The sequence below is a fragment of the Phodopus roborovskii genome, unplaced genomic scaffold, assembly GCF_943737965.1.
Source record: "Phodopus roborovskii unplaced genomic scaffold, PHOROB, whole genome shotgun sequence".
NCBI classification, from domain to species: Eukaryota; Metazoa; Chordata; class Mammalia; order Rodentia; family Cricetidae; genus Phodopus; species Phodopus roborovskii.
Window position 1 is genome coordinate 409,214 of NW_026125971.1, and position 23,477 is coordinate 432,690.

The following is a 23,477-nucleotide window of genomic DNA, read 5'->3' on the forward strand; positions in this document are numbered from 1 at the left end:
AGTATATGTAAGAAGAAATTAAAACCATTCTTATCTTGATAAGTATGATTACCAATCATAATTAATTCCCTTATAACTCCCAATAAAAATACATTGTCAGCATACAAACTAAGGGCTATGAAATAAACTGTTCATATTTTATGCTTTTACTGTTACAGATAATATTTGTACTTTAAGAATGATATAGTCATAGCTTGAAAGAGTACATTTAGTATCATAGCCTGAAAGAGTACATATAAATAATATATATGATGCTCAATAGTATTAGAAAATGACTGAATAAATCCGTGATTTTTGTTAGCAGCTACAAAAATTGTTCCCCATAAGCACTAGCTTTAAAACGAGACAAAAACAGCATAGGTTGAAAGAAACAAAAGAAATTTGATAATTTTTCTATCTTCTTTACATTAGGAATAGGAACTTCAGAGTCAAAGACAATGTAAATATGAAAATATTTACTATGTAAATAGAAGAACCCATAGTTCTCTGTAAGTTCCTTTCACTAAGATGTTAAGTTAATGACCTGTACATGCTAACTATTGCACATAAAATTAAAGAAAAAATGCTACTAATTAGACAAGAATATCTTCCTTGGAAGAGACAACTGGATAATCACAGAACTAAGTAAAAAAATGACATGACAGAATATGTAGTGACCTTTCTTCTTGTCATATATCATAATAACAAGCAAACCAACATTTTCCCCTAATCACCCCTTGTTCCATAATACTTGTCTTTAAGACATGAATTTACTTCTTTCCAGATAAGTTCTTTTTTTTAATTGATGTACTACTATACTAGTTATTTTTTAACTTAAAGTTTTTGTTTTTATTTTATGCAATATATATGGGTGTTTTGCCTGCATGCATTTCTGTGTACCAATGTGAGCAATGCCTGTAGAGGTCAGAAATGGGTATCAGATCCTCTGGAATTGGAGTTATAGGTTGTAAAGTTTCTATCATGCTGGAATCTTACTCTTGAAGAGAATTCAGTGCTCTTAACACTTATGCCATCTCTCTAGCCCCGAACTAATATCTTTTTTGCTCAGGAAGTATCTTCACAATGATTCTATATTATATTTATCAACATCTGTCTTTCTTAATGGGATACAGGGGGTATAGACCAAGTATTTTTCATGTTGGCATTTACACTGGTGGCATGACTTGAAGACGAATATACACTTGTATATAACCAGTGCGATAAGCAGCTCAATTTGTTGATGAGGTAGCTTGCCTCCCAAATTTAAAATCACAATGCAAGTACAATAGAATTCTATGCTCATAAAGGCACTTTATAGTCACTTGAAAACATCTGTTGGATTCACTGGACAATGTCTTGTGAATTCACTTGGGGAACATGTAAAGCAAGTCCAATATCTGCAGTATATTACCAGATAACTGTTCAGCAAACAAAGAAAAACAAAGGAATTTAATGTTTTGGCATTATCTTTCCTCTGTGCCATCTTCATCTACATGATGAAGTATTCAAATTATGTAACATGAAGATGCTAAAGCTTCAAGTGTAGAGGTTATAAAGCATAGCATATGAAAATATTCAGCATAGCTCCATGGCTAAATTTTAAAACAGCCTACACATAACTTCAGATACTAATTTTAAAGTAGGTTTAGGTTAGCCAAGCTAATATATGAGCCAAACATCAAATGTCTACAAGTCTAGATGAATTGCACCTAACATTGTCAATCATTCCATCTTTACTTCATCCAACTGACAGTGAAATAGTCTGTCACACATGAGGAGCCTCTTTTATCAAGCTCTGAAACACAGAACTATAAATGCCATAAGATTCAGCAAACAGAGACTGCTGTGCTGGGTTATTAGCCCTCTACAACATACTTCTACCTCTACAGTATCTTCAGGGCCAGCCAGACATGAATTTGGAGATTACTGTTCTAAAGTATGCCCCCCCACACACCCATGGTTTTTTTTTTTTTTTTACCATTAATATAGTCTTTGGCTTTAGGCATAATTGCTTCAACCAGGTTCAGATAGATTGTGAGTCCATATTCTAGTCTCAACCTATCAACTTCAACCTGTGTGTGTGTGTAAGTGTGTACATTATTTTATCTATTCGGAATACCATTGTCTTGCTTGCTCTACCTGCTAATCATACTCATCCTCCATTAGGCTGATTATGCACTATGAACCCATGTAGGTCAGTAAAAACAGTTATTTTCTTTTTTTCTGAATTTCCACAATATTTACCACATATTCTGTATTTTGGTCATCACACTATTAGGACTGATTATTTACTTGATATTTTCCTCAAATATGTTTTACAAAGGAACAAAAATCAAGCCTTATTCAGAGCTCAAAAATTATTCCATATAAAAATTGACACTTCGGGTGAACTGTATTTAATTTAGCTACTTGATTTCATTAGTCATCATCTCAATAATAGTTTACTATATTATACTGTGTGCTAGACACTGAATCAGGCACTATAAAAACATGATTTCTTATTTTAGGAGATGGTATAATTATCTCAACTTTAAAAAACAGTGAAATGATTTGCCCATGAGTTCAAATTCAGGTTATAGCATTATATAGATCTTATTTTTGTCTATATGCACATAGTTCTCTTGTCTTATAAATAATCAAAATAATTTAAATCATTCAGGTTAGTTTTACCTTACTCTATCTGGAGGAAATTTATGACTGTATCTAATAGCAGGATATCTAATATCCCTCCCTGGTGAACAGAAAGGGGATGGGATGGGGGTTGAGGGGAACAGGAGAAGAGGGGAGGGTGAGGGAACTGGGACTGGCATGTAAAACAAGCTTGTTTCAAATTTAAATTAAAAATATCATAAAAAGAATATCTAATGTGCTATCACAAGCTGAGGAAGTTTTGACATTCATTTCTCTTGAGTTAATATTTGACATTCATTTCTCTTGAGTTAATATTTATTGTTCGTTCACTGAAGAAAGTAACTGATTATGTGTGGAAATAACATCTAAATAATGTTTTAAAACTTTTAAAAAACAAGATAACTTAATATTTCAAAGTTCAGAAAAACTTGATTTTACAACTGATTACATATACTTGTATATATAAAACAACATTGCTAAGCTCCAAATTAATTTTAAGTTGATGAAACCTTAGTTAAGGTTAAACTTCTTTGTTATTTTTTACTAATGAATCATATTTACATAAGAATATACATACTATACTCAGTATAGAAATACTATACTTAAAAGTGAGAATTTTCCCCACCCATATATAGATTATAATGAGAGAGAGAGAGAGAGAGAGAGAGAGAGAGTCAAATTAACGGAGAGTGGAAAATAGGCATTAACGGTTTTCTTTTCAACTGGTTTCAATCCTTACCAGTGCACACAGAAGGTCAACTGCCTCTAAGATAAGCTCCTGATGGCCAATACGGCTGACTCCCAGATCTTCCAGTTCTTGATGTGTGATGCGTAGCAGCTGATCTCCACTGATCTTCTCCCTCTCAAAGTTCTTAATATACTGCTGCAAACAGTCATCAAGACCTACAAAATTAAATTAAAAAGAACAAAATAGAAAAGAAACTGTTGAAATAAAACAATTGATGAGCAGGTGAAAAGCAGTAACTCCCACCATGTCACAGCTTAAATCCATTTTGAAATTGGATTACTCAAATCATCCATTTCTTCTCAATCTATATGTGATCTGCAGAAAAAAAATAATTACATTCTTCATTATTAGATTTCTATTCCTACTCAAACTTTCCCAGGTAATCACAGAAAAACTTACTTCTCTAAGCTCAAATTTCAGAAAAATACTCAGAATAATGAATATAAACAGGTTCCCCTAGTTCGACAGTTATATGTACTATATTGTTTCTTTTCCTTTAACACCATTTCAGAAGGAAGGGCCTCATTCTTTCTACATACGCCTAATGAATCTGTTTTTCTGTACTCTACTTCAATAATTTTAAACCTAAATAGTTTGCTTCAATAACTTTCTATTATTTCATATTTAAAACTGTTATCTTAAAGATGAATTTAAGAAAAACTTTGAATTCCTTCCTGCTGAATTCTCTGTCATCCTTTTTAGATCGAAGCACCTGTCTTTTCCTTAAGCTAAAATGAATTCCCTAATCTCTTATCATTTGGAATTAATTCAAGTTCATAGTATATACTCATATTAGATTTTATTCTCTTAAAAACGTTTTTTTTTCAACTCTGAGTTCCTGCCTACAGGATCCTTCACCCCCATGGCAGGGCCTCTGCTAAACAGGCCTCAGCTGGAGAGTGCCAGGTCCCAGCTAGATTGTTGTACCTATTGGTACAACAACATCCTGAGTATCAGCCCAACCTTTGTCCCCCATCGCCAGGCCTTGGCTAGAGTCTTCTGCTGGAGCCTGATTGCTGACCCCCATTGCTGGGCCCCTGGCTGTGGAGAGACCTCCTAGAGAGCTTGGACAACCCAGAGCTACAGACATCGAACCTCTGACCCGCTAAAACCCACCAGGGAAGTACCATTGAGAGAGGGAGAGTCCCCACCAACACCCACCGCAAGAACCTACAGGAAGACGGCAATACAAGAAAACACCTAACAACAGAAAGACAAGCATGACACCACCAGAATCTAGGGAATCTACACCAACTAGAACAGAACACAACAAAGCATATGAAGCAGAAAGGAATGACTTAAAAATTATCGACATAAAAATGATAGAGGCTCTCAAAGAAGTTGTGAGAAAATACCTTAAATAAATGGAAGAAAACAAACAAACAAAAAAAATGAACAAATTTCTTAAGGAGAGTAAGGAAAGTACAGAGAGAGCCAAAAGGGGGGGAAAAAATAAGAAAAAAAAAAAAAAAAAGCAGGTGAAGGAAATGGTTCAAGACTTGAAAACTGAAATAGAGAAAATGAAGATAACACAAACCAAAATAATGCTGGAAATAGAAAAACTGGGCAAACGATCAGGAACTACAGAGACAAACATAACCAACAGAATTCAAGAGATGGAAGAGAGAATCTCAGGCGCGGAAGAAAAACTAGAGGAAAGAAATTCATCAATGAAAGAAAATCGTAAATCCAACAAATCCTTAACACAAAACATCCACGAAATGTAGGACAAACCTAAGAATAATAGGCATAGAGGAAGGTGAGGAAGCCCAGCTCATAGGTGCCAAAAACACATTCAACAAAATCATCGAGGAAAACTTTCCCAATCTGAAGAAGGATATGTCCATGAAAAGTCAAGAATCATACCGAACACCAAATAGGCTGGACCAAAGAAAAACGACCCCTCGACAACTAACAACTAACATACAGAATAAAGAAAGAATATTAAGAGCAGCGAAGGAAATGGACTGGTAACATATAAAGGCACAGCAATCAAAATTACACCTGACTTCTCCATGGAAACCCTCAAGGCCAGAAGGTCCTGGATAGATGTTCTTCAAGTACTAAGAATCCATGGATGCCAGCCCTGGTTACTATACCCAGCAAAACTCTCAATCACTATAGATGGAGAAAACAAGATATTTAATGACAAAACCAGATTTTCCCAATACGTATCTACAAATCCAGACCTACACCTACAGAAAGTTTGGAAGGAAAACTCTAACCCAAGGAAGTTAACTATGTCCACAAAGACGGAGGCAACAGATAATCTTACTACATCAGAAACCAAGGGTAAAGCAGGATAAATATATTCACAATATCACTGCCAACAACAAATCTAAAACAAACAAGAATCAACAATCGATGGTCTTTACTCACCCTCAACATTAATGGTCTTAACTTACCTAACAGAATGGATACGAAGACAGAATCTATTCTTCTGCTGCATACAAGAAATACATCTAAGCTTCAAAGATAGACATTACCTCAGAGTAAAGGGTTGGTAAAAGATTTTCCAATCAAATGGAACCAAGAAGCAAGCAGGTGTGGCTATCCTAATATCTAACATGTTAGACTTGAAACCAAAATTAATCAAAAGATAAGAAGACAGTCATTTTGTATTAATCACAGGAGAAATCCATCAACACAAAGTCTCAATTCTGGACATCTATGCCCCAAATACAAAGGCACCTACATTGGTAAAACAAATGCTACTAAAACTCAAAGCTCACATAAAACCTCACACATTTATAGTGGGAGTCTTTAACACACGACTCTAACCACTAGACAGGACCACCTATCAAAAACTCAACAAAGAAACAAAAGAACAGAAGTTATGTCTCAACTGGGGTTAACAGACATCTATAGAACATTCCATCCAAAGACAAAAGAATATACATTCTCCTCTGCTCCACATGGAACCTTTTCTAAAATCAACCACATATTAGGTGGCATAACAAACCTCAACAGATACAAGAGAATTGGAATAGTCCCCTGTATCTTATCAGACTACCATGCTTTAAAATTGGAATTCAACAACAAAACAAATCGCAGAAAACCTACAAACTCATGGAAACTGAACAGTGTGGAATTGCACCACACCTGGGTCACAGAAGAAATAAAGAAAGAAATTAAGGACTTTCTAAAATTCAACGAGAATTAGGACACAGCATACCCGAACTTATGGGACACTTTGAAAGCAGTGTTATAACAGAAAACTGCATCTAAGAATGGGAACAAAATAGTTCAGAGAGGAACAAATAGCAAAGTAGTTAGGACAGACAAGTATTAAATCCAACACAACATCTCACTCACAGAAGGAATAAAACTATTCTGAATTTGACAATTTGGTGATAATCGGGGATATTAGCCAATTGTGTATTAAAACAATGAAAATCGAAGTCAGACAGTGAAAGGGTGAATGTAACACAAATGAAAAATGCAAAGAGCCTGCACACAGAATATCCCTTCTGGAAATTATATAGTATTGGTGAGGATAAAGAGTATATAGGGAGGTGTCAAATAACGTCAAAGGGACTATGGATGTATCAGTTATAAACATTCACCATGACCCAATGAGTATATGGGCAATACAAATTGGATTTGATCTTTTTTTTAACTTTGAAACAAGGTTGTTTTGCATGTCAATCCCATCCTCCCCTGCACTGCCCACCAACCTCTATCCCAACCCCTTTCTGCTTCCCAGGGAAGGTGAGGTCTTCCACAGGGAGTCTACAAAGCCTGTCATATCATTTGGAGCAGGGCCTAGGCCCTCCCCCATGTATCTAGACTGAGAGAGTATCCCTCTATGTGGAATGGGATTTGATCCTTTAATTTTGAAGAGGGAAGGGGTTCTAGGATGGGATGGTGGACCTGGGAGCAATGAGAAGTTAATGTGATTGAGGTGTACTGTACAAAATTCCCAAGTAATTAATAAAAATTATTACATTGGGAAAAATAAATTAAAACAGCAAGATTAAGTACCTCCCTGGGTATACATCGTAAGTAACTGACAAAAGAATCAGGACTAAAATCTGGTCCTAGAGAATTTGAGGTTGGATCTGTTCTGACTAAACCTCATCAGACCACTTAAAGACTAAAATAAAAAAATCCAACAATGAAGTGGATTATATTACTGCAGAAAAGGCAGCATAATGGGCAGAGAACATTATAATTATTTATATGAGCCAAAACTAACATTAGTAACAGAAGCATACTTTTTCACACAGGTGAAAACAATGCTAGTTAAAACTATGAAGAACAAAATGACATGCCAGCACACTTCCAGGAAATGAGGAAACTGTAAAGTACCCGACAGACACATAATCTAAAACTTCATTCAAATGAATGAAAGGGAAAACACTCTCTTTAGACAACACTAAAGCCAACACAATACATGATGACGTGGGAAACTCTTCTTTGTTTTAGTCAGTGTCATCATTCAGTCACCGTTCTGTATAAACAGTTACTATCTAACAAGTAACACACAATTCATTTTCACATGGATTCTCAAGAAAACTACATAAATAGGAGAAGAGAACAAGTTTCTTCTCAGCCTGTACTCAATAACTCTGTCCTAATTTCTTTTAGAAAAAGACTATGCTTTCAATAGCTTTCTGTTATTTCCGAAGAAGTAGTATTGCTCCTCAGCTGAGGAGCAATACTACTTTTTATATATTTGTATGTGTGTTCACTGTGTACCAAGCACTAATCTAAGTACCGTACAAATATTTTCTCATTTAATTTTTATAACAAAGTTATTAATTGCATATCGCTACCTTGATTTTATAGTAAGAAATCTGAAAATTGGGGTCATGCCTATGATTCTACACTTTATAAATGGTAAGGCAGGACTCTGAGGCAAGTTTGTTTACCCTGATTTCAAATACTACAGTGAATTGAAAATAGAGGAACAGTAGAAAGGATGGCTTGCAGCTCTCCCGAGTAACCATTTTGATGATCCCACTCATTAATGTCAAAAACATTTCCCATATATAAAGCTAAAGACCTTGTTAAAACTGTTTAAATTATGGTTTCTACCAAAACACATTTAATTGTGTCATTTACATATGCAAAATTCAGTAGGACCATGAAAATTGAAAGGAACAAAAATATGGTTACCCAAATAATGGGAACTAAAATAACAATGATACAAATTAGCACATAGCAATGAAGAATTCTTACTTGTTAAAGTGTGCAAAGCACTATAACAGTCTCTAAATGTTCTAGAGTTAATGTAAAGGAGGAGATATGATTATATATAATTTAAAACATTCAATAGGTAAAACCAAGTCAATATTTCATAAGACTATTCTTGATCCTTATCTCAGAAAAAGGATTTCTTAAAGAAATATATACCCACTGTACCTAACTTGGGCAACACAAGAGACCCAACCCCGCTGGTGGAGGTGTGAGTGAAACAGACTCCAAGTAGTGAGTGTGGGGAGACCTAGCCCCACCCTCATCTGCCATATTGTGGCATAGACTGGAAAGAGATGTCCCCACCGCCATCAATGCTAAGGCAGGTAGGTGGGATAGCTGGCCCTGTGGTCATAAGAACAGGAAAGCTGTCCTTAACCACCACCATCTACAACACTTGGAAGAGCAAGCAGGCCTGCACTTAATGAAGCCAACACTGTTGGCACAGGTGTGGGTGAGCCATCCCTGAAGTAGTGAGCAAGGGAGTTCTATCCCTGTCAACCATCTGTCCTGTGAAAGCATGGGTGGGAAAGAGTTGCCCCCCACCCCCGTGACTATTAATGCTTGAGACAGGTATGAGAACTGGTACTGAGGTCACAAGAGCAGTTGAGCTGTCCCTGACACTCACTAACTACCACACTTGGGAGAGGAGACCAAGCACCTTACCTCAGTAACACAATAGAGCCAACCTTGAAGGATGAGGTGTGGGTGAGCTAGCCCCAAAGTTGTAAGCATGAGAAGATGACCCCACTACTCATCTGTCAGTTGGCAGTGTGAGAGGGTAAGAGATGACCCAGTACCCTTCATCCCTTACCACTTGCAACAGATGAGAGAGTGAACCTCCCCCTTATCAGCTGCAGCACTCAGGAAATGGGGCCTGCCCATCGCCAAGGCAGTACAACAGAGCTGCCTGGTGGTCAGAGGTGACCCAGCCCTGATGTTATGAGCAAAAAAAGAATTGTTCCCATTATTCATCAGATATGTGGTAGCATGGGCAGGGGAGAGATGCCCCTACCCAACCTCCTGCTAATTAATGCCTGAGACAGGTGGTGGAACTGGCCCTGAGGTCATTAACACCAGGAAGGCTGTCCCTACCCCTCACCAGCTGCAGCACCCAAAGAGTGACCCCTGTGCCTCATCTGGGCAACACAATAGAGCTGCCCCTAGTGGTATAGGTGTAGAAGAGAAGCCTACCATGAGGATGTGAAAGCATGTGAATCAGCCCCACCTCTTGCTCATTGCTGCAAGAGGTGAATTAGCCAGGGCAATGCTGGTGGTGAGGACAGGAGAGAATTGGTTGGAGCACCAACCTATAGCTGCCCAGATCCAGACCCAAGGTTATGACTTGGCCTGCCCCAACATTCATCCCATCTATGATTTTCTGGAGCACATGTACTAAGGTTTGTGATCTGCATACCCAGAGCTGCAGGATCTCCACAACACAGGACAACAGACTATCCAGGAGAACTCCTAGCAAGTGAGGGTAGTAGAAATCTGAGGCCTCAAACCAGAACAATAACTCTTTGCAAGGAACGCCTGCAAGTAAAGATATATGGACAAAGGGGTTCACAGTGTAACTCACTGTGCCCCACTGCAGCTTCCATGGCAAGATTTTTTAAGTTTTCCCTTTGTTTTCTTTTTCCTCTTAATTTGTTTTACTTGGGTGGTACATGGCCAAGAGACAGATGTGAAGGGATGGAAAATGAATGGGATCAAGATATATGATGTAAAGGACAGATGGAATAAATAAAAAGATATATATATCTTGTGTTGTACAACTAGTCATAAGGAGTTGCCATGTTGAAAAAAAAATAAATTTATTTCCTTTAATGATGCTACAATGTCTAAGAATGCATGTTTCCATATAACAACATATTAATAGAACATATAATTCCATAGATTGTTTAGATAGTAAAAGGTGGATTCATATTGTGAAAACTAAAATTTTGTCTATGAATGCCTAAAATGTATTGGGCATGTACTACATGTTCATTTAAGATAATGAAATTTTCAAATAAAAGCTCTTATTCCCACATTTACTTCAAAAGGAAAATTTACAAATTGTGTGGTTTTAATAGTGGGAATATAAGCCACAGGTAACAAAAGAAAACACACATAATTTTTACTTCATCAAAATTAGAGACTTTTGCATAGCAAAGGTTCCTATTAACTCAGAGAAAGAAGAACCCACATAGGGGAAAATACCTGTAATTCATACTTATAACAAGCTATTAATTTCCATAATAAATAAATGAGACTTAACTCAATGACAAAAAAAAAATGATTAAAATGAACAAATAACTCAAACATTTCTCCAAAGGTATTTACACATAGCCAGTAACATAGGACAATAGTGTACAATATCACTAATCATCAGAGAAGTGAAAAATTAAAGCACAATAGCATATTATTGTACACTTCTCATTTTGGTTACTATCAAAGCAAATGAAAACAAAGTTGCCTTATTGAAATCCTCATGTACTATTACAGCCCTGTAAAAATGATTTGGTGGAGGGTTCTACAAATAAAATACAATTACAAGTATATCTAGTATAACTCAATTTCTGGCTATATACACAAAATGCTGATAGCAGATACTTGAAAAGATAATTGTACCTCCAATGTGCTGTAGCAGTATTATTTACAATAAACAAAAGAAATAAGCAACCCAAGTATATACAGGTATATAATGGGTATAGACAATATGGTATACTAACAGAAACTTTTCATTTCAAACATTAAGAGAAAAGGTATGGTTATAGATGGTATAATATGGATAAACCTTAAGAATATAATACGAAGTGAAATAAGATATTTACAGAAGACAGATTTTATATATAGTTGAGCTATCTAGAACAGTATAGTTCATAGAAACCACGTATAATGATTGTCAGATGAGGAGACAGGAGAACAGGGAATTATAAAATGTGCCAAAATTTCAATTCTACAGATGAAAATAATTTTGAGAATGGATAGTGATGATGCTTGCACAAAAATGAAATATATTTGATAGGAGTACACACTTAAAATGGTTATGACAGTATATTTGGGCCTGGGGATATACCTCAGTGGTAAAATGGTTGCCTAGCATGGATTCCCAGCACTGAAAAAAAAAAGTTTATTTGATGTTATGTTCATATTTTAAAATGGAAAAATTTTATATTGTATTTTGCCACAATAAAAATATAAACTAAGCAACACACTAACTCCCTACTCCCTTTAATTGTTAACAGACATAAAGAAGCATTTTGGGAGGTCTAGAGCTATAGGAACTCCATGTAAGCTTAGTTTCTTTTCTTGTTGCTGTAATGAAATGCACTGACAAAAGCAACTAGGGTGAGAAGAGGATTTATTTGAGCTCACATTTCAAGGGTATAATCCAATACTGTGGGAAAGCTACAAAGAAGGGGGCTTGAGATAGCTGGTTATATTGCACACATAGTCAAGAATATTGAGAGCATGCATGGAGTGCTCAGCCTACCCTCTTCATTTCAGACAGGCCATGAGCCCCTGCTTGGGGAATGATGGTCCAGGTGACAGTTCAAATGGTTCTTCTTACATTTATTAACTTAATAAATACAATCCCTTATAAACATTTTCAGAGGCAAACTATAAAGACAATCAATCACAGTGGGTGTTTGGAGGCCTATCTCCTGGGTAACAGGTTGATAATATATTAAGTATCTTATTTTATTTCTCATCACTAATGCTTTATTTATGTGTATTACACTTAGATATGAAGCTTCCTCCCTAAAAGATTCAGGTATTCAAAGTGTGGTCTCCTACTAGTGACAGTATTTTGGGAGAGTCCTTGGAATCCTACTTTGAAATGTTTAAAAGGTGGGGCTCATCTTGAGAAAAAAAGGTCAGTGGTAGTGTGCATTTTCGGTGGCTTGTTCTAGTCTCAGTCTTTTCTCTATCCTTCTTTTTGCCTCCTTTTCATCAGAAGGAAGTGGTCTCTGTCACAAGTTCCTGCTGTAATCATGTTCTCCCTTAGTATGACCTAGAATCACCAGAGCTAAAAACTACAGGCTGAAAATTACTTTTTACATTTTATGCTTTTGAAATTATATGTGCATATGTGTTTTGTCTGTATATCACACTCATGCCTATTGCCAATAGAGGTCAGAAGAGGAGTTCAAATGCCCTGGAACTGAAGTTACAGACAGTTGTGAGCCACCATGTGGATGCTGGGAATAGAACATGGGTCTTCTGCAAAATCAGCAAGTTATATTAACCAAGAACCATCTCCCCATTCTTAGAAGGAAACTATAAGCTAAATTTAATCTTTTGTCACTTTAGTTATTTTGGCCAGGTATGTGAATATATCAATGTTAAACTAATTCAATGTATAATCTTCCAGCTTGCTCCCATACTGGATTAGCTATTTCAGCCATATTTATTGTAGCATCCATCTTTCCCTAACATGTCTTTCTTTAAAACATTTGATTTATCAGTCCTAATAATCATCTTTAATATCTACCTAGTAAGGTAGGTGAACAAAAAGACCTATAATAAAAGACATTAGAGACTTATAGTCATATTCTCCTCAAATTTCATTTAAAATGCTGCATCTAGAAGTATGTTAATATAGAAGTAAATTTTACCTTTAGGTTACAGACTATCATTTTAACTTCGGCTCATTATTTCTGATTAAAATACCCTCAACAAAAGAAAATCTTGGTGTAAAATAACTGTAGAAACAAATGACCTCATCCATTATTAAACTTTATCTCAGTACATCTCCCAGGATCCTGCCTTAACATGACAGAAATCTTACTCATAATTTTAAATTCAGAGTTTAAAGCCAAATGCTCTGTTACACAATCATTTTACTATGACAAATGATGCAAACATTATTACTATTCAATAATTTCTTGGGGGCAAATAACAAAAAGAACCCCGTTTCTGGCATCATAATTTTATGATTATAATAGATTCTAAAATATAAGGCCTGATTTAATTTTTAGTCAACATATATTTTGTTACTGGTCACTAAAAAATTCATGTTATAATGAAAGTTAAAACTGAAATGAAGCTACAAATATTTCTTTCATAATATGTGAGGATTTATAATTAGAAAAAAACCAGGCCAACATTAATCCAATAACTATTTCTGTTAGGGTGTTTAAAAATATGAGCATTGTTTTACATTATGTATCAGAATCAATATGTAATAAAATGTAATTTAATTACCTGTAACACATTTTATTCTATTATACAAGATATCTTGAAGCCTAATTTTCCCCTGAAGTTTTTGAAATATATTTAATATAATTCTGATTACTCAAAACTATTAACATTTTTCTCAAATTATATGTGCATACAAAACATTTGGAAATCTGAATAAACTAGATTATTGCTCATTTTGTCTGGGGTGTGGTATGGGAGTTTGCATTTCTGTTATTCAGAAATAACAAGGATTACACTAGTTCTGTTGTCCAAGGCAAAAAAGAAAATTGTTCTTTATATTTTTTAAAGTTATGTAATTGTTATTAAAGTTATGTCATTATTAAATAGGATAATAATGATAAGTATTAGTAGAATTCTTGGACATAATTAGGCTTACATTTCTAAGTATCTAGAAATTCTCAATTGCAGATAAAAACAAAATACATAGACACAAAAAGAATCAACAAGTACTTACGACAAATGTATAGAACACAAAGAAACATTTTTCATCCGCTCTAAGCTAGACAAAATTAAAGAGAAGAAAAAGCAACTCCAAACTAATTGTGATTATGCTTATTTGAGTAAATCCTTAATTGTATATTTTAAGGATATTTTTTTAAAAAAAGCAAAACACTAAAAGCCTGATGAGAAATTCGCCAGCTTAAATGAGCAATAATTAGTCTCCTCCTTCCCAATATTGTTACCATCAATTATAAATGGTGTAGTGGGAGGTCTTCAAAAAATAGGAAAGAAAGAAAAAAATGATACAAATTTATGTTCCTTATCACCAATCATTTCTAACAAAAGCTCCAAAACATCTTTCAATATTTCCTACAATTCTTCTCTGTTCAGTAAAATTCTCCTTCATTACATAAGCATTGTATTACAATCAGTGTTTACTGGAGAATGAAATTTGAAGGATGTCATTAGAAATTACTGCTCTCCTCAGAGCTCAAGGAACATTGTGGAACAGGGGAAGAAGAGATTTAGGAATCAGAGGGGATGGAGAACACAGAACAGGGCCCACTGAAACAACTAAGCAAGGCTCACATGGGCTCACAGAGACAGAAGCCACCAAGTAAGGGGCCTGCCTAAGTCTGCACTAGGTCCTCTGTATACATGCTGTGGTTGTTTAGTTTGGTGGTCTTGCTGGACTCCTAACAGTGAGAGTAGGGCTGCCTCTAACTATTTCTCCTGCTCTTGACACCCTTTTCCTGGATCTGGGGGAGAGGAAAGCTGGGGAATTGGGAGGAGTGGGAAGGGAAATTGTGGTCTGGATGTATTTTATTATAGAAGAATCTATTTTCAATAAAAAAGAAAGAAATTACTGCTTTCCCTCCATTCCCTCTTGATTCTAAATTATTTCCAGTGGGTCAGAATAATAATTGCCTGATAATAAAAAAGGAAGGAGGAAACAGTTATAAAAAGGTACATATGAATAAGCACAGGTGGGATGGCTGTACCTTAGCTAATATGTGCTGTTTTGATCGCTCCTTTGTACAAAGGCAGCATTACCTCTCCAGCAATAAATTAGCTTCTCTAGCATGTTTCTCAACAAACTGTAATTGCTTGCTAAAAATTTAAGAATTAACTCATGTGACATATCCAAACTCTAAGTCATATTTTAATATGATATTCCTATTGCTGGCAAATGAACATTTAATGAAGTTTAGCACTATGATTCTTCTTATTAAATTCCTACTAAAAAGCTTACTTTCACAAACAGTACTTTATAAAAGATATGTACATGGACATCGTGCTTTCTCATGTTTCAGAACCTAATATAATGGTTTAAAATATCACTCTAAGGTTACCTATACTTAAGTCTTATGAGAAAGCAAAAACAGTTCTTAATTGTCTCTATATAAAGTTAAAAAATATGCAATCAGCCCTTCAAGAGAAAGGAGACCATGAAAGAAGAGAAATAGGAAAGAATGTGGGGAGGTGAGGGCAAGGGCAAAGATCCAACACATGTAATGATTTTATATTTTGTAAAACTCTACTCAAGAAACTTCTGAGCTTGACTCTACAACAATGTATTCATTCACCCTCCCATGAGACGTTGGTCCCTGCTTGAAAGCAGCTGTATAAACAATAATTTCATGAGGTTTTATTTCAATCAAATTCCAAATTCTTCCACTGGTGAATTTTAATGAAAAGACCCTAAGGGATATAAGATTTGCATACATACAAACATAATACCACTACTTTCTACAGATGCTTTCACTCAATATAGCTATAAATGAACCTGCAAAAGCAACAAAGAACTTACCAAGAAATACAAGCAAGTTTCTTTTGAAACTATCCTGCAGATGTTATAAACATAACAAGAGCAAAACTTGATATGCACAAAAAGCAATTGTGATAGAAGCTCTAGAAAATACTGGTAAAAATTCTTAAATTGATATAGATGTTAACATTGGCTTTTTAATTTTATATTTGAATTGAATGCTCCTTTGCCAAAGGTATTAAATATTCATAATAATTTTAATTTTTAATTTTCTATAGTGCTAGGAACTGAAACCAGGGCTTTATATATGCTAAATTATAAGCTTTATTTCTGAACTACTTCTTCCAAACCCTTACAACAACTTTAAATGGCAGGCTAATATACTCAAATTGTTTTTTACAAGACTAGAAAGCATTTCTAAGGAACTTAAATGAATCCTTTTTGTTTCAAGAGAGAAAATAAGAAATATACTAAAATATGTAAAAACACAAGAAAATATATAATTACTTGTTATTGTTATCAGTCACACAAACTTGTTCCCAATGGTTTTAGCATCACTGATTAAAAGTTATTTAAGAGGAATAGGACTCATTCAATAATAATTAAGGCAATTTTAAGTTCCTATTAGCATTTCATATTCACAAGTTCAAGTTGTGAATAATGTACTTTAATCCTAATCTCCTAGAGTTATGAGCTAAAAAAGGTAAATTGTTTAAGGTACAACCTTGCTTCTCAATTCACAACGGAGTTAAGTCCTCCTTGGAAATGGTGTGTGTGTGTGTGTGTGTGTGTGTGTGTGTGTGTGTGTGTGTGTCTGTGTAGATTTTACCACTTCTCATGACAACTCCAAATCTCAAAAAGAGGGGAAAGATAACAAAATTTCTGTTTCAATTAAAGATTTAAGGAGTATGTGTTATTGGGAACCTTGTGAGAACCCTGTAAGAAAGGAAGGGAAGAATGGATGAAGGAAGAGAGGATGGAAAAGAGAAGGAGGGATGAAAGGGAAAAGGTGAGTTTAAGGAAAATTTACTATAGGAAACAGAATCCTTGATTTTGAGAAAGAAGTCTTAAAAGAAATATGGTCTGTATGCCTTAATGGTTAATGACTCTAATGCCATTTCTCTAACTTTTTTAAAAATTAAGTCTTCTAAAATTTTCCTTCAAATAAATAAATATGTATTTATATAATACGCGATTCAGTGACAAGGTTACATTCTTTGTATATTTAGAAAATCTCAAGAAGATTACTACCTTGTATTTTGGATCATGGTTTCTAAAGCTGTAGAGGGATATGGTACTGATTCATCTACTCCCATCCCTTCTTTTCTTGATACAAACAATACAGGGGGATACTAGAACTGTAACACAACAACTTTGGTGAGGCACAGTGATTGATGCATGTCTTTCATCCTAGCACTTGGTAAGTAAAGGCAGGCAGATAAGCATGAGTTAGTTCAAAGCCAGCCTGGTCTACATAGGGAGTTCCAGGATAGCCAATGTTACAGAGTAAAACTTTGTATAATAAATAAATAAATAAATAAAATGGCATTTTTGTATATTTTTGCCTCATATACCTTTATTTAGACATTTTTATCATTTGTTTTTAAATTTTGAGATTATATTGTAATTAAAATGTTTCTTCCTTCACTTTCCTCCCTCCAGAGACTCCCATATTTCCCATCTAGGACTCTTTAAAATTCATGGTCTCCTTTTTTCACTAATTCCATATATATCATATATCATATAAATATAGCCTGCCCAATCCACCAAAGGGGAGAAACCAACAGTTCTACCCAGACATAATGCATGTGAGCTATAGCAATGACCAGGATGGCACAATAAACCTAAGGGTGTAGTAGTGACATACAAACATTGATGGTAACCATCAGCTCTCTACTTGGACACAAGATCCACTCAACACAAGGAAATCCATGCCTAGCACTAGAAACCTAGCTAACTACTCAGTGATAGTGAAATCATGATTATTGGAAGAGAATCTATAACCTCTAATTTACTGAACCAGCATAATCTCCAACAGTAATTCATATGAGTGTCCTTACACCCATAAATAAGTGTAGCCTTAACCCCCACCAAATAAAATTCTCTTTGCAACAGATGGAGAACACTGCGGAATATTACAACTCATCAAAATCCATAGTTAAAACACTCTCTACCTAAGGCTCAGGGAACATTATGTGGGGTGGGTGCAGAAATATTATAAGAGTCAAAGGAATTTGCTGTGAGACTATGTCTACTAGTAACAGAAGACATAGAAAACATACTTGTAAAGACTCACCAACACGACTATGCAAGTATGACCTGAACAAGGATGACAGCAAAGGAAGTGTCATATTGGATGGGGGAAAGACCACAAGACTGCAGCCCTACATGAAGAACTATAGGCAACTGAGGAAAGGTGAAAGTAAGGGCAGTATTCTAATTTGTCATCCAATGAAAAATGTTCAGACAAAATTATTTGTTTTGTTTTATTGGTATTTTGCATGTATATTTTGGTGTTGGAGTTGTGTGTCTGTGTCTGTGTGTTGATTTGTATTTTTGTGGGCTTTTGGATTTTTTAATGTGAGAAAAAAAGGGCATGGAGATGTAGGGACTGAGAGGTGAAGAGGAACTGGAGGAACTGGGAGAGGGGAAAGAATATATCGAATGTAAACATGTTTTCAATTAAAAAGGAATAACCTTTGGCCTACTGCTAGTTGTCTAATATTATCTGCTTTCTCTGATATGCTTTATAAATTTTAGGAAAAATGCCTATAATTGTTTCCAGGAAGTTTATAAACAATGACAGAATAGATTTAGATGTTCTAAAGATGCACCAATAAATATATTAATCATTGATACTATTCAAAATAAATTAAAGATCTCAAAGCTGAAATTAGATTTTAATAGAAAATCTAAAAGAGAGTTCTTTTATAAGCTCATTTACAAAGTTCCATAAATATTAAAAAATAACCCTATGCACAAATTTCATTCTTAAATATTATAAAGAACACAAACCCCATATCAGACTGATCTCCAAAATGTACAAAGAACTCAAGAAGCTAGTCAGAAAAATACCAAATAATCCAATTAAAAAGTGGGGGAGAAAACTAAATAGAGAATTCTCAAGAAAGGAATCCAAAATGTCTGAAAGACACCTATGAAAGTGCTCAACATCCTTAGCCATCAAGGAAATGCAAATCAAAACAACTCTGAGATACCATCTTATTCCTGTCAGAATGGCTAAAATAAAAAACACCAATGACAGTTTATGCTGGAAAGGATGTGGAGAAAGGGGTGCACTCCTCTAGTGTTGGTGGGAATGCAAACTCGTACAACCACTATGGAAATCAATATGGTGGTTCCTCAGGAAAATGGAAATCAGTCTGCCACAATATATATATAGCAATTCCACTCTTAGGCATATACCCAAAAGATGCACATTTCTACAACGAGGACATCTGTTTCACTAGGTTCATAGCAGCATTATCTGTAATAACCAGAACCTAGAAGCAACCTCAATGCCCCTCAACTGAAGAATGGATAAAGAAAATATGGTACATTTACACAATGGAGTACTACTCAATGTTTTTGTTTTTGTTTTGTTTTTTTAAGACATTTTGAAATTCACAGGCTAATGGATGGAACTAGAAGAAACCATACTGAGTTAGGTAACCAAGACACAGAAAGAAAAACATGGTAGGTACACTCTCATAAGTGGATAGTAAACACAGAGCATAGGATAACCAGCCTACAACTCATAAACCCAGAGAAGCTAGGAAACAAGGAGGCCCCCAAAAGAGACATGCATGAACCCACCCACCCCCCAGTAAGGGAAAGGGACAAGATCCCCTGAGTAAATTGGGAGCAAGGGGGTGGGGAAGGGGAGGTAATAGAAAGAGGAGGGGAGAAAGGGAGGAAGGAGGAGAACATGAGGGACCAGGATTTGGGTGAAGAACAGAGAAGGAGAGCAAGGAAAGAGGTATCTTAATAAAGGGAGCCATTATGGGGTTAAAGAGAAACCTGGTACAAGGGAAATTTCCAGGAATCCACAAGGATGACCCCAATTAAGAATCTAAGCAATAGTAGAGAGGCTACCTTGAATGCCCTTCTCCTAAATGAGATTAGTAACTACCTTAAATGTCATCATGGAGCCTTCATCCAGTAGCTGATGGTAGCAGAAGCAGAGATCCATAGCTAAACACTGGCCCAACTCCTGGAATCTAGTTGTACAGAGGGAGAAGTGATGAGCAAAGGGGACAAGACCATGCAGGGAAACCCACAGGACAGCCAACCTGAGCAAGTGGGAGACCATGGACCACAGACTGACAGCTTGGGAACCTGAATAAGACCAAACCAGGACCCCTGAACGTGGATGTCAGTTGGTGTGAGTGTGTGTGTGTGTGGGGGGGGTGCGCTTGGGCAGTCTATGGGACTGCTAGCAGTAGAACCAGTATTTATCCCTAGTGCATGAATGGACTTTGGGAGCCCATTCTCTATAGAGGGCTGGATACTCTCATTCTAGATACATGGGGGAGGTTCTAGGCCCTGCCCCAAAGGATGTGACAGACTGTGATGATTCCCCCATGGGAGGCCTCAACCCCCCCAAGAGAAGTGGAATGAGAAGATGGTGGGGATAATGCAAGGATAGGAGGGAGAAGGAACTGGAATCAGTATGTAAAATAAGATTGGTTTTAGTTTAAATAAAAATTAATTTATTTTTTAATTATGAAGAAAATATTTAAAGCTCACAAACTACCAATAATGACTTGAACAAAATTTTCAAAATTAACTATTGGGTTATGTGAATATGGGTTACTTACTTTTTATTTACAAAACTATTACAAATATGAGCAATGGAATATCAATTAATTATGCTTTTTCAAAGGAATAAGCCTACTTTGAACAATTCAGAACCACTATGATCAACATTGTAGCTCAAGAAACTGTCTCATTAAATGTCAAGAATACTTAGCATTAAACCAGTATTCATTTTTAAAGATGTAAAGAAGGAGTGGAAGTAAAATTAATGAGTCATGGATATTATAAAAGGAAATCTAGCAGCAATGTACAGTATTATTTGAAAAAATAACTGAAAATCATAATAAACATCACATTCCTTAACAGTAGTTCACGGCAACTTTATAGACAGCAAAGTCAGTCAGAAAATGAAATATAAATTCCATTCGGAATAGAGATAAAAAACTTTAAACTATTAATCTAAAAGGTATCAAATTTCCCTGATTGTTGACAGAAAATTCAAATAAAGAAGTATATATCACATTTTGGATGAGAAAAATTCAATAGTATTTAGCTATTATTTCTCTGTAAATTAACATGCAAATATAGTTCAATCCCATTTAAAAACCCTTGTGGATTCTTACAACTGATATTTAGCAAACCAAAACTTGATTTCATGCAAAAGAAATAATGGTCAATAACTAAGAAATATCTGATATACCAAAACCTGAAGGTAAAGGAAACTACTCATTCAGATTGCAAATGTTCTACTGAACATCAAGCTTTTGCAATTGCACTAAAAGAGAAGAATGATAAATTCTGCTAGAACTGGTTGGCTATACATTTGTGGAAAAATGAAACTCTAATATAAATTATTTTTTTAGTTAAAAACATAAAATAAGATTTAAGTAAATGAGATACATTACTGAGCAGCCATAAAACCAAAACAAAACAAAACAAAAACTACATGACAGATATGGTTACATCAAAATTAAAACATTTTTTTTTTCTGGTAAAAGATGCTTAAGGGAACATATGATTTCCAGCCTGTAGTAAAAATCTCATTGTTCCCCTGTCTACTTAAGAAGTTATGCTTTACTGAACCATTGTTTTTGTGGAAGGTTTCTTTTTGTTTTGTTTTACTTTTTCCATATCCATTCCCAAGTAGGCTTTTATAGTTCAGAGTCAATTCTATTAAAGATTAGTCATTTAGTATGTAAGACCTCTCCATTAACCCATTTTTGCAATCTAGTATAGTTTACAGAATGCGTTTGTTTTACAAATTTTATTTAAATTAAAAACAATCTTATTTTAATACCAATCCCAGTCCCCTCTCCTGCCCATCCTCCCATGCCCCACACCAACCCCCAATCCTACCCCTTATCCATTACTCAGAGAGGGTGAATCCTCCCATGGGGGATCATCAAAGTCTGTCACATTATGGAATGCTTTTGTATATTTGTATTTATAAAACTAGAAGGCACAACAAAAAAGATTCCATGTAACAATGCTATTTCTGGAAATATTTTTAAAATCTTTTCTTATTTAATTTAGAAACAATCTTATTTTACATATCAATCCCAGTTCCCTCTCCCTCCCATCCTCTCATGCCCCCCCACCGACCCCCTATACCACCCCTCATGAAGTTACTATTTAATCAACAAACAACTGGAGAACTATCTCAGCAGTTAAGAGCACTGGCTAATTTTCCAGAGGATCTAAGTTTAATTCCCAGGACTACATGGTGGGTCATAATCATCTCTAACTGCAGTTATAAGATATCTGATGTCATTTTCTAGTTTCTGCTGGCACAATAGTATATAGGCAAAATGCAGGCAAAACACCCATAGACATAAGAAACAAAAATAAGTGATTTAACCTTTTGTTCTGACCAGAAGAATGTGGCTTTAGGGAAATAAAGCAAGTTTAAGAAAAAATGGAGCCTTACATACTGTAATCAACATAACAATGCATATTTTGGCTGCCCCTAACTGGACAAGAAAGGGAAGGGCACTACATACTCACTAAGTGAAAAACACACCAAAACAATACTCTAATCCTAAACATTTATGCATGGAACACAGGTGCGCTCAAATGAATAAAAGAAACACTTCTATGTCTAAAATCACATATTTGACCCTCATTCAGTGATAGTGTGTCTCTTAATAACAGATAGCTCATCCAGAAAAAGAAACCCAACTAAACAGAGAAATGAAGGAGTTAACTAATGTTAAATCAAGTGACAAACATTTATTAAACATTTTACCCAAACACAAAATAATATATATTCTTCTCAGAAGCTCATGGAACTTTCTTCAAAATTGACCAAATACTTAGACACAAACCAAGTATCACACCATAAATCCCAGCTTTATTCATTAATCAATACGAGAAACATATTTACAGAATGACATCTCCCATCAGATCACCATAGATTAAAGATAGATACCAACAATAATAGAAACAGTAGAAAGTATACACACTCTTAGAAACTGATCAACTAACTACTGAATTAAAAATGAGTCGAGACAGAAAGAGAAAAAAATGTAAAATATTTTAGAAGAGAATGAAAATGAAAACAATGTATGCAAACTTATGAGATACAATATAGACACAGACATAAGTCCACCCATTTATGAAAACTTTATTTTATACAAAGAAGCCAGAAATGCATAGTGGAAAAAGACCACATCTTCAACAAATGTAATGCGTGTACACGAATGCAAATAGATCCATATTTATCATCCTGGACAAAACTCAAGGATTAAGGACCTCAATATA

General features: G+C 35.2%; 1 protein-coding gene across 5 annotated transcripts in view; it reads right to left on the minus strand.

Annotated features, from left to right (window-relative positions):
• The window catches only part of Cnksr2 (connector enhancer of kinase suppressor of Ras 2), a 248,221-nt gene that overhangs the window by 184,210 nt on the left and 40,534 nt on the right, over positions 1-23,477 (minus strand). For all 5 annotated transcript variants that reach the window (XM_051179229.1, XM_051179227.1, XM_051179228.1 and 2 more), the window contains exon 2: positions 3,350-3,513. In XM_051179229.1, coding sequence (XP_051035186.1) covers positions 3,350-3,513 — 164 coding nt within the window. The remainder of the gene's footprint in view (positions 1-3,349; positions 3,514-23,477) is intronic.